The sequence below is a fragment of the Hyla sarda genome, chromosome 7 (genome assembly GCF_029499605.1).
Source record: "Hyla sarda isolate aHylSar1 chromosome 7, aHylSar1.hap1, whole genome shotgun sequence".
NCBI lineage: Eukaryota > Metazoa > Chordata > Amphibia > Anura > Hylidae > Hyla > Hyla sarda.
The window spans coordinates 182,672,909-182,685,392 of NC_079195.1; the positions used below are offsets into that span (position 1 = coordinate 182,672,909).

The following is a 12,484-nucleotide window of genomic DNA, read 5'->3' on the forward strand; positions in this document are numbered from 1 at the left end:
TGTGTATTAAGCGCGCTCAGAAGGTGGGTCACGCTTGCTATCAGCAGCTGGGAACCACGGCATGTCTGACATCGACGAGTGGGACGATGCCCGTCAATAACCTTTTAGACGCTAAAACAGTAAAACTCATCCCGGCTAGCTCAGTGGGCTGATCGGGACCACCGTGTTGCAATCGCGGGGTCCTAATCAGCTGAGAGGATGGTGGAGGGGCCTTAATCTGCCTTCACGCCATCCAATCGGCGATCCAATGCTCCAGGAAGCCATGGCAGCCTGAAGCAATTGAGTGCCGATAATACTGATCAGTGTTATGCTTTATTATTTTTCCCTCTATCTGTCATAAAACTCTGGAACCCTAAAAAATTGTATAACTGAGCACAGAGCTCTAAAACAAAGCAGCCGATATTATTCACTTTTTTGTAGCTCCTTGTTTTTCTGAAGGCTTTTTGGACCATAAAAGTGAGTTTTAAAGATTTTGTTTAGATTGTCCAGTAGTCCTGCACCTACTAGTTTCCACTGATTTTGGATTATTGGAATTTTACTGTAATGGTTATTTTGTAACACCCTTTTATAATGCTGTTCTATATGTACAGACCTGCCACACAGAGCAAAATGCTTGCTTCCATCTGTGATTGAAGTAGATGAAGAGGAGATTGGAAGCCTGCAGCGAACAGCAGAGTGGGAGATTCATGAAGGTGAGTATTGTTTTTTTTTAGTCTAGACTTCCAAGTAATAATGGAATGTGTACATAATGCTTACATTTCATTTTAAAATGATGGATAATCTATTCTGAGTGCTGAGAAGGTGATTGTAGTGCTTTTACTGCTGTAATTGGACCCCTGAGAGTTCCCTCCAATAGTGCCCTTACCCAGTAATAACAGAGTGTGACCTGCAGGCACACTCAGTTTCTATCTGCAAGCAAGCCAGCAATTAGTAATAGTCTCTTGTGAGACCAATAAGAATTTTGTACACTAATACAATTAGGCACTATTGGTTTTTATCCTGTGTAGAAAATAAATAAAGCTTATGGGAATTTTACTATAAAGAAGTATAAAGGCGAAATCAGGGTGTTATTGGATTTCCCTATGGAGAATCTATTGGAATAAATCTAATGAAGTTAACCCTCCATATACTGGTCTTGACCAGTTATGGTTTACCAGTAGTATGCACACCAGTTCTTTATTTCGCTTACTTGGCTTGCCAATCACAGCACATACTCTTCTTTGCTATGCCATGACATAGAGATTGGCACTGTGTTGGGTTGATTACTTACAGTATATTAGTATAGATGGCATGTGGAGAGAAAAGAGGTTACTGATACACTTTGCAAGGTGCTATGTGAGGAGAAAGGAAATATGCAGGACAGCAATGAAAGGGGATACACTAACAAATTACCGTATTTTTCGCCGTATAAGACGCACTTTTTCTTCCCCAAAACTGGGGGGAAAAAGTCGGTGCGTCTTATACGGCGAATACACCCCTATTGCGGCGGTCCCTGCGGCCATCAACGGCCGGGACCCGCGGCTAATACAGGACATCACCGATTGCGGTGATGCCCTGTATTAACCCTTCAGACGCGGCGATCAAAGCTGACCACCGCGTCTGAAGGGAAAGTGACACTAACCCGGCTGTTCGGGACCGCCGCGATTTCACCCCGGCGGTCCCGAACAGCCCGACTGAATAGCCGGGTTAGTGCTTATAGGACACCGGGAGGGACCTTACCTGCCTCCTCAGTGTCTTCTCCGTTCAGGGATCCCCTGTATGGCCGGCGCTCTCCTTCCTCGTCATCACGTCGTTGCGTATGTTCGTCGGCGTGCGTAACAACGTGATGGCGGCGACGGAGAGCGAGGATACCCGGCCGGCAGCAGAGACGTTCCGGAGCGACGGGGACACGGCGACAGCGATGGAGCGACATCCAGGGCAACGGTGACGGGTCTGGAGCGGCGGGGACACGTGAGTATTACCTCCTCCTATGCAGTGGTCTTCAATCTGCGGACCTCCAGATGTTGCAACATCTGGAGGTCCAGATGTTTTGCAACATCTGGAGGTCTGCAGGTTGAAGACCACTATTGGGTTCAAAATCTTTATTTTTTTAGATTTTGCCCCTAAAAATTGGGTGCGTCTCATACGCCGGTGCGTCCTATAGGACGAAAAATACGGTAACTGAGATGAGAGGGAAGCTTTGATTTACCTTCCAGGAATAGAATGCAGGTACACAGCCCAAGACCCCTGCTTTTCTGTACATTCTAAGCCCTAACTTCTTTTGGATCTTTCTTGGTGTCTCTATTACTGGGGACAAAGATATTTACAAATATGTTAGACATCATATAGGCTATTAAACAGGGTGAAGTTGATTGAAATGACAGTGACCACTTAAGCTTCATGTTTTGGTGGAAATGAATACATAGAAGACTATGCATTATGTGATCCACTGACCTTTATTATATGTGCTCTTTATTATTGCCTCTAACAAGCACCTTATCATGTGTATCTCCTTAGGAAGGCACAGTAGTCGGAACAACCACCTTTCTCTTTAGCACTTAGAAACCACCAAGTCGGTACTTAGTGCGAAGTGGACACACAGGTGTGGGGGTAGATCTAGTACATATGGTGCTCAATCCCTTTAACATCAGTGTAAATGCAACAGAAAGTCTTTTTAAGAAGTGACCAGAGGCACTCATCACAGAGATACTGAAAATATCTATATAATACTATATATTCCATGGTTAGCATAACATCACATACATAGGGTACATGACCCGGACGCCACAAACCAGCCTTTTCACGCCCTCAATGGCGTTTCGTCATTGTCTGACGGCTGTTGCCGCCTGAGTCGTGTACCCTATGTATGTGATGTTATGCTAACCGTGGAATAAAGAAGTATTTTCGGTATCTCTGGTGAGTGTCCCCTGGTCACTTCTTGAAAGACCTAATCATACAGTGGGGATCAAAAGTTTGATCACCCCAGGTAAAAAAATTTATTAATGTGCATAAAGAAGCCAAGGAAAGATGGAAAAATCTCCAAAAGGCATCAAATTACAGATTAGACATTCTTATAATATGTCAACAAAAGTTAGATTTTATTTCCATCATTTACACTTTCAAAATAACAGAAAACAAAAAAAATGGTGTCTGCAAAAGTTTGGGCACCCTGCAGAATTGATAGCATGCACTGCCCCCTTTGCAAAGCTGAGACCTGCCAGTGTCATGGATTGTTCTCAATCATTATCTGGGAAGACCAGGTGATGTCAATCTCAAAGGTTTTAAATGCCCAGACTCATCTGACCTTGCCCCAACAATCAGCACCATGGGTTCTTCTAAGCAGTTGTCTAGAAATCTGAAACTGAAAATAGTTGACGCTCACAAAGCTGGAGAAGGCTATAAGAAGATAGCAAAATGTTTTCAGATGTCAATATCCTCTGTTCGGAATGTAATTAAGAAATGGCAGTCATCAGGAACAGTGGAAGTTAAAGCAGGATCTGGAAGACCAAGAAAAATAGAGATACTTGAAAAATTATGGTCTATATGGAAGAGTCATCAGAAGAAAACCTCTTCTACGTCCTCACCACAAAAATCAGCGTTTGAACTTTGCAAATGAACATATAGACAAGCCTGTTGCATTTTGGAAACAAGTTCTGTGGACCGATGAGGTTAAAATTAAGCTTTTTGTCCAGAATGAGCAAAGGTACGTTTGGAGAAGAAGGGGGACAGAATTTAATGAAAAGAACCTCTGTCCAACTGTTAACCCCTTAACGACGGACGTATATTTACGTGTCCCCGCCGCATATCTGGTCGGTCCCGGCGGCTATCAACGGCCGGGACCCGCGGCTAATACAGGACATCACCGACCGCGGTGATGCCCTATATTAACCCTTCAGACGCGGCGATCAAAGCTGACCGCCGCGTTTGAAGTGAAAGTGACCCGGCTGCTCAGTCTGGACCGCCGCGGTGAAATCGCGGCGTCCCGAACAGTTTACAGGACACTGGGAGAGCCCTTACCTGCCTCCTTGGTGTCCGATCGACGAATGACTGCTCCGTGCCTGAGATCCAGGCAGGAGCAGTCAAGCGTCAACACTGATCACAGGCGTGTTAATACATGCCAGTGATCAGCATGAGAGATCAGTGTGTGCAGTGTTATAGGTCCCTATGGGACCTATAACACTGCAAAAAAAAGTTTAAAAAAAAGTGTTAATAAAGGTCATTTAATCCCTTCCCTAATAAAAGTTTGAATCACCCCCCTTTTCCCATAAAAAGAAATAACAGTGTAAATAAAAATAAACATATGTGGTATCGCAGTGTGTGTAAATGTCCGAACTATAAAAATATATCGTTAATTAAACCGCACGGTCAATGGCATACACGTAAAAAAAAATTCCAAAGTCCTAAAAAGCTTATTTTTGGTCACTTTTTATACCATTAAAAAATGAATAAAAAGTGATCAAAAAGTCAGATCAAAACAGTGGTAAATAAGTACCAAAAGTGGTACCAATAAAAACTTCAGAACATGGCGCAAAAAATGAGTCCTCATACCGCCCTGTACGTGGAAAAATAAAAAAGTTATAGGGGTCAGAAGAGGACATTTTTAAACGTATAAATTTTCCTGCATGTAGTTATGATTTTTTCAAGAAGTACGACAATATGAAACCTATATAAATAGGGTATCATTTTAATCGTATGGACCTACAGAATAATGATAAGGTGTAATTTTTACCGAAATATGCACTGCGTAGAAACGGAAGCCCCCAAAAGTTACAAAATGGTGTCTTTTCTTCGATTTTGTCGCACAATTATTTTTTTTCCGTTTCGCCGTGAAAATTGAAAGGGGTATGATTTTTAAAAGGTAAGGAGGAAAAAACGAAAGTGCAAAAACTGAAAAACCCTGCGTCCTTAAGGGGTTAAGCATGGGGGTGGATCAATCATGCTTTGGGGTTGTATTGCAGCCAGTGGCACAGGGAACATCTCACGAGTAGAAGGAAAAATGGATTCAAGAAAATTTCAGCAAATTTTGGATGCTAACTTCATGCCATCTGTGAAAAAGCTGAAGTTAAAGAGAGAATGGCTTCTACAAATGGATAATGATCCTAAACATACCTCGAAATTCACAGGGGATTACATCAAGAGGCGTAATCTGAGGATTTTGCCATGGCCTTCACAATCTCCTGACCTCAACATAATTGAAAATCTATGGATAGACCTTAAAAGAGCAGTGCGTGACAGCCCAGAAATCTCAAAGAACTGGAAGACTTTTGTAAGGAAGAATGAGCAAAGATACCTTAAACAAGAATTGAAAGACTCTTGGCTGGCTAAAAAAAGCATTTACAAGCTGTGATACGTGCCAAAGGGGGCAGTACAAGATATTAACTCTGCAGGGTGCCCAAACTTTTGCAGATGCCATTTTTTTTGTTTTCTGTTATTTTGAAAGTGTAAATGATGGAAATAAAATCTAACTTTTGTTGACATATTATAAGAATGTCTAATCTGTAATTTGATGCCTTTTGGAGATTTTTCCATCTTTCCTTGGCTTCTTTATGCACATTAATACAAATTTTTTACCTGGGGTGCCCAAACTTTTGATCCCCACTGTATATGTTTAGCTCAGTGGTGGAGTGGTTAGGGGGAGTTTCTTGTAAATACCGAATTTTTCGTCCTATAAAACGCACCCAATTTATACGTGCAAAATCTAAAAAAATAAAGATTTTGAACCCAATAGTGGTCTTCAACCTGCGGACCTCCAGATGTTGCAAAACTACAACTCCCAGCATGCCCGGACAGCCAACGGCTGTCCGGGCATGCTGGGAGTTGTAGTTTTGCAACATCTGGAGGTCCGCAGGTTGAAGACCACTGCATAGGAGGTAATACTCACGTGTCCCCGCCGCTCCGGACCCGTCACCGCTGCCCTGGATGTTGCTCCATTGCTGTCGCCTTGTCCCTGTCGCTCCGGAACATCTCTGCTGCCGGCCGGGTATCCTCGCTCTCTGTCACCGCCATCATGTTGTTACGCACGCCAACGCACGTAAGTGATGACGAGGAAGGAGAGCGCCGGCCATACAGGGGATCCCTGAACGGTGAAGACACCGAGGAGGCAGGTAAGGTCCCTCCCGGTGTCCTGTAAGCACTAACCCGGCTATTCAGTCGGGCTGTTCGGGACCGCCGCGGTGAAATCGCGGCGGTCCCGAACAGCCGGGTTAGTGTCACTTTCCCTTCAGACGCGGCGGTCAGCTTTGATCGCCGCGTCTGAAGGGTTAATACAGGGCATCACCGCGATCGGTGATGTCCTGTATTAGTCCCGGCCGTTGATGGCCGCAGGGACCGCCGCGATAGGGGTGTATTCGCCGTATAAGATGCACCGACTTTTTCCCCCCAGTTTTGGGGAAGAAAAAGTGCGTCTTATACGGCGAAAAATACGGTACTGTGTTTTGTGCATTATTCATAGAATTTACTGTAACTGCATGTGACAGCCTTGATGTAATCTTTTTGACTCTGATGATTCATTATCGCATTATTTGCCTGCGAGTTTTGGGCTTTTAGAATTGTTACATACAAATTCATGAAAAAAATGTTCTAATATTTATTTTCCTGCAGATGGGTCAACACATCTCATGACATCTGGAGGAATACTGGATACTACAAGAAAATACAGCTTAGCATCTAGAATAACACCTGACCCTAAAACTGCTCACCCTGCTGTACACCTTGAGAGTCCTCAGAAAGTCCACAGCATCCCTACTGAATGTGGAAAGAGCTTCACCACTTCTTTACAACTCGGCCCACACATTAAAGTCCACACCGAGGAGAAGCTGTTTGCTTGTTCAGAATGTGGGAAGTGTTTTACGGTTAAGTCAAATCTGCTGGCACACAAGGCCATTCATATGGGGGAGAAACCTTTTGCCTGTGCTGACTGTGGCAGGCGATTTACATTGAAATCCTCTCTCGATACGCACATGTCTGTTCATGCTCTTGAGAAGCCGTATGCATGCTCAATATGTGGAAAGTGTTTCACCTCAAAAGCCCGCCTTGCCTTCCATCAGACTACACACATAGGAGAAAAAACATATGAATGTGATGAATGCGGGAAAGTGTTCACTGCTAGTGGCAGTCTTAACCGGCACAAAAGAACGCACACTGGGGAAAAACCATATGCCTGCAGAATTTGTGGAAAGTGCTTCAACAGGGAAACCAACTTGTATAGACACCAAATCATTCACACAAGATGATGATGATGATGGCGTTTTCTGGCTTCTAATAAAATACCCCTCACTACCAATAGAGAGGTCGGCTGTAAACTCCACAAGCTCCCTGTACTTTCCTTCTGGATTGGGGGATGCTGCCCATTCACCGAGACATTTCCACCTCTTCACATATATGACATTCTTGCTCATTTGGTTTCAAGACACTGTACTCCAGCACCTAATGCTCATTTGGGAAGAATAATTTTATTAACCCCTTAACGACGCAGGACGTAAATGTCCGTCCTGGTGATGTGGTACTTAACGCACCAGGACGTACATTTACGTCCTGAGCATAACCGCAGGCATCGGAGCGATGCCGGCATCATGCGCGGCAGGTCCCGGCTGTGGATCGCAGCCAGGGACCCGCCGGTAATGGCGGACACCCGCGATCCCCCGGATGTCCACCATTAACCCCTCAGATGCCGTGATCAATACAGATCACGGCATCTGCAGCATCGCGGTCACTTAACAGGATGATCGGATCGCCCGCAGCGCTGCTGCGGCAATCCGATCATCCTGCACGGCAGACGGAGGTCCCCTCACCTGCCTCCGCTGCCTTCCCGGCGTCTTCTGCTCTGATCTGCCTTCCTGCAGACCAGAGCAGAAGATGACCGATAATGCTGATCAGTGCTATGTCCTATACATAGCACTGAACAGGATTAGCAATCGAATGGTTGCTATAAATAGTCCCCTATGGGGACTATAAGAGTGTAAAAATAAAAGTAAAAAATAAAGTTAAAAAAATGTGAAAAACCCCCTGCCCCAATAAAAACGTAAATTGTCCCATTTTCCCTATTTTACCCCCAAAAAGTGTAAAAAAAATTATTTTATATGCATATTTGGTATCGCCACGTGCGTAAATATCCGAACTATTAAAATAAAATGTAAATGATCCCGTACGGTGAACGGCATGAACGTAAAAAGAAAAAGTCCAAAATAGCTGCTTTTTTATAACATTTTATTCCCCCAAAAAATTATTAAAAAATTTAATAAAAGTTTTGTATAAGCAAATATGGTATTAAAAAAAAAGTACAGATCACAAAATGGGCCCTCATACCGCCACTTATACGGAAAAATGAAAAAGTTATAGGTCTTCAAAATAGGGGGATTTTAAACGTACTAATTTGGTTAAAAAGTTAGCGATTTTTTTTAAGCGCAACAGTAATAGAAAAGTGTATAATCATGGGTATCATTTTAATTGTATTGACCCAGAGAATAAAAAACATGTCATTTTTACCATAAATTGTACGGCGTGAAAACAAAACCTTCCAAAATTTGCAAAATTGCGGTTTTCTTTTTAATTTCCCAACACAAATAGTATTTTTTTGGTTGCGCCATACATTTTATGGTAAAGTGAGAGATGGCATTACAACGGACAACTGGTTGCGCAAAAAACAAACTAGTCTGTGGATGAAAATATAAAAGAGTTATGATTTTTTGAAGGGGAGAAGGAAAAAATGAAAACGTAAATAAAATTGTCTTAGTCCTTAAGGTCCAAATGGGCTGAGTCCTTAAGGGGTTAAGAGTTGATACTGATAATTACTTCAAGTACTTAAAGGGGAATTCTACCTTAATGTGTTTTCTGTTATATAAGGAGCTTACATTGGCAGTAATCTGTAAGATGATGCCTATGCAGATTCTGTTGCATCATGTATCTCCATAGACAGCAGTCATGATTTCCAGCAATTAACCTAACCCTTTATAATTCTATTGAGTACCATCAATCTCAGCAGTAGCAAAGCATCCAGGGCACCCAACATTTAGTTTTGGGAATTACTTGGGAAAGTTTACTGTTTATCACTACAACACACAAAAAGAGCCCTTCTAGGGAAATACTATTGATGGCCTAGCCATTAATAGATGATCTGCAGGGTGCTGACACCCAGAACCCCTGCTGCTTTGTTCCTGTGATACACAGAGAACAGAGTTGGAAGCAGTTGGCGTTGTACTCTGTACAGTGGTGGCGCTATGTTACTGCAGCCTCAGCTTCTATTCACCAGGCGCCACCACTACATAAAGTCAACTGCTTTTGGCTCTGTTCTGTGTAGTGCGAGTACGCGCTGATCAGTGGTGGTCTCGGGTGTCGGCCACCAAAAATATTTCCCTTAAATGCCTTTAAGGTGGAACTGTTCTTTAACCCCTTAACGACCACGGACGTAAATGTATGTCCTGGTTTGGCGGGACTTCCCGCACCAGGACGTACATTTACGTCCTGTGTATGACCCCAAGCATCGGAGCGGTGCTCGCGTCCTACACGGCAGGTTCAGGCTGCTATCAGCAGCCGGGGACCCGCCGGTAATGGCCGACATCCGCGATCCGCTGCAATCCGATCATCTGTAATGGCGGCCGGAGGTCCCCTCACCTTGCTCCGGCCGTCTCCCGGCGTCTCCTGCTCTGGTCTGAGATCGAGCAGAAGATAGCCGATAATACTGATCAATGTCATGTCCTATGCATAGCACTGAACAGTATTAGCAATCAAAGGATTGCTATAGATAGTCACCTATAGGGACATAAAAAGTTGAAAAATGTAAAAAAAAAAAGTGAAAAATCCCCTCCCCCAATAAAAACTAAAATTTCCGTTTTTCCCATTTTACCCCCAAAAAGCGTAATTTTTTTTTCGCCGCATGCGTAAATGTCCAAACTATCAAAATATAATGTTAATGATCCCGTACGGTGAACGGCGTAAACATAAAAAATGAAAAAAAGTCCCAAAAATGCTGCTTTGTCACATTTTATAAAAAAAATTATAAAAATTATATAAAAGTTTTATATATGCAAAAAGTTAGATTTTTTTTTAAGCGGTACAAAAATATAAAAGTATCTAGCCATGGGTATAATTTTAATTGTATTGACCCACGGAATAAAGAAAACGTGTCTTTTTTACCGTAAATTGTACAGTGTGAAAACAAAACCCTCCAAAACGTGCAAAATTGTGGTTTTCATTTACATTTCCTCCCTAAAAAATTATTTTTTTGGGTTCGCCGTACATTTTACGGTAAAATCCGAGGTTTCATTACAAAGTACAATTCCTCACGCAAAAAACAAGCCCTTATATGGGTCTGTAGATGGAAATATGAAAGAGTTACGGATTTTAGAAGACGAGGAGGAAAAAACGGAAATGCAAAAATAAAATTGGCCTGGTCCTTAAGGTGAAAATGGGCTTGGTCCTTAAGGGGTTAAGGACATCTGAAAGAAAACGCATAGCTCATATTGAGTCTGTCCTAGTGATAGATTCATAATAAAAAGGTTATAAACTAATACGAACTATAAATGACATTAGGTAACAGATTTGCTCACAACTACGAGGAAGGGTGGAGCCTTGTGCATGGGTAATATTACCCTTTTTCTATTGTTAATATTCATTGTAGCTGTGGCGCAGTTTTCTCATCATGTTTTGCTTAAGTCGTCCGCTACCCAGCCATTCACCTTGTAACCATCACTTTGATGTTTCTTCCATTTTAAAAATAAAAGGAAATATTTAAGCAGAACAGTGAGAAAATAAAAATTTATTACAGGAGAAATTCACAATCTGTGCACTTGAACTATCCCTAAGGGTCACAACTCTGTATTGAACGTTCAGATTTCTATTGGCATACATGGAATTATTACAACTTCAAATATGTAAAGTACTTGGTTTTAAAGGGGTTGTCCAATGAAAAGTGTTTTTCTAAAAAACATAGCCAGGCTGCCTGCTTAAAGGGGTACTCCGCTGCTCAGCATTTGGAACAAACTGTTCCAAACGCTGTAGCCGGGCGCTCGTGACGTCATAGCCCGGCCCCTCATGATGTCACGCCCCACCCCCTCAATGCAAGTCACAGCTGTCACGCCCCCTCCCATAGACTTGCATTGAGGGGGTGGGGCGTGACATCATGAGGGGGCGGGGCTATGATGTCACAAGCTCCCGGCCCCAGCGTTCAGAACAGTTTGTTCCAAACACTGAGCAGCGGAGTACCCCTTTAAATAAAAAAGTCTGTAGTTGTGTCTCCCGGTCCCCTGTAACCTCCTGTATCACTGCTCCCTGTTAATACGTCAGTGTGCTTATCACTGAGGCAGGACACCGTTGCATCCAGTGTTTCGCCTAGTGGCAATGTGACATATTGCCCCCCAGTACCAATAAGTAAAGTTCTCTGGAGATCGGGTAGGCGCACTGGCCACATATGACCCCCAGCACCAGGAAGTGGATCGTGGAGGAGACTGAAAGAAACCATACCAGAGGCGACAGAGGGCGGTATGTACAGATTTTTTTTTTTGTTCAGGCAGCTTGGGCATGTTTTCGCTGGACAGCCGCCGCTTTCTTTAAAGTTAAAGAAATCATCCAGTAAATGGATGGAAAGCTCCTCCTCTGTACCTTGATGACAGGGATCTGGACCATTGGCCACAAGATTCAGGCATTTTTTACTTTCTATGTAGTCTCAATTAAGACCAGCAGACATGGTTGTGATGGTATTTGGAGTTGGCTTTGACATTAAAGGGGTTTTCTAGGGCTGATGGGGAGGTTTATGAAAACCTCTGCAGAGGAAACGTTGACTTGTCTAAAGCCACCAATCAGATCACTTCTTTATTTTCAAAAAAGCCATCTGAAAAATAAAAGAAGTGATCTGATTTGTTGCTATAGGCAACTGGTCATCCTTTTTCTTTGCACAGGTTTTGAGAATCTTCCCCATAGTCCCAAAAAAAAAAAACTTGTAACATTTTTTGCAGCTGGACCTGAGGCAGACCTTTTATTTAGAGGCAGTCAAAGCTTTGATTTCTGAGACTAACTGGCTGGTGTTGGTTTTCACACATTCTGATCTCATCCAAAGGGTTAAGAACGTTTTTTTGTTGTGGGTCATTTTCCCTTTCTGATTGGTTATGGTCGTACGTGTCTTTCCAGGTCACATTGTCCAGGTCTAGAACATAAGTGGTGAACTCTCTGGGGAAGTTTATGAAACTGCTTACAGAACCCTTACGCCCTTCCCTTCAATCCCCTGGTTGGACTTGATGGACGTATGTCTTTTTTCAACCATACTAACTATGTAACCCATAGCAACCAATAATAGGTCAGCTTTCAGTTTCCCCTGTTATAATGTAATCTAAGCTCTTATTGGTTGCTATGAGCAACAAATAGAATCTTATTGTAAGTCAGTGTGAACAAAAACCTTAATTCTTAAAAATATTTAGGTTTGGCGTAGAAGAAGGAAATGGGTTCTTTACAGAAAATGAATATTTATTCCATTCTTAAAAAATGGTAGAAATTACAAAAATTTGTAACGGAATTT

General features: G+C 42.8%; 1 protein-coding gene across 3 annotated transcripts in view; it reads left to right on the forward strand.

Moving 5' to 3' along the window:
* LOC130282807 (gastrula zinc finger protein XlCGF48.2-like) overlaps window positions 1-7,862 on the forward strand; it is a 34,017-nt gene extending 26,155 nt beyond the window's left edge. For 2 of the 3 annotated variants that reach the window (XM_056531591.1, XM_056531590.1), the window contains 2 exons: window positions 591-692; window positions 6,580-7,861. In XM_056531591.1, coding sequence (XP_056387566.1) covers window positions 591-692; window positions 6,580-7,211 — 734 coding nt within the window. In that variant the 3' untranslated portion in view covers window positions 7,212-7,861. Of the gene's footprint in view, window positions 1-590; window positions 693-6,579 lie in introns of all 3 variants that reach the window. The other variant, XM_056531592.1, reaches the window with a different exon arrangement.
* Window positions 7,863-12,484: the final 4,622 nt, after the last annotated feature.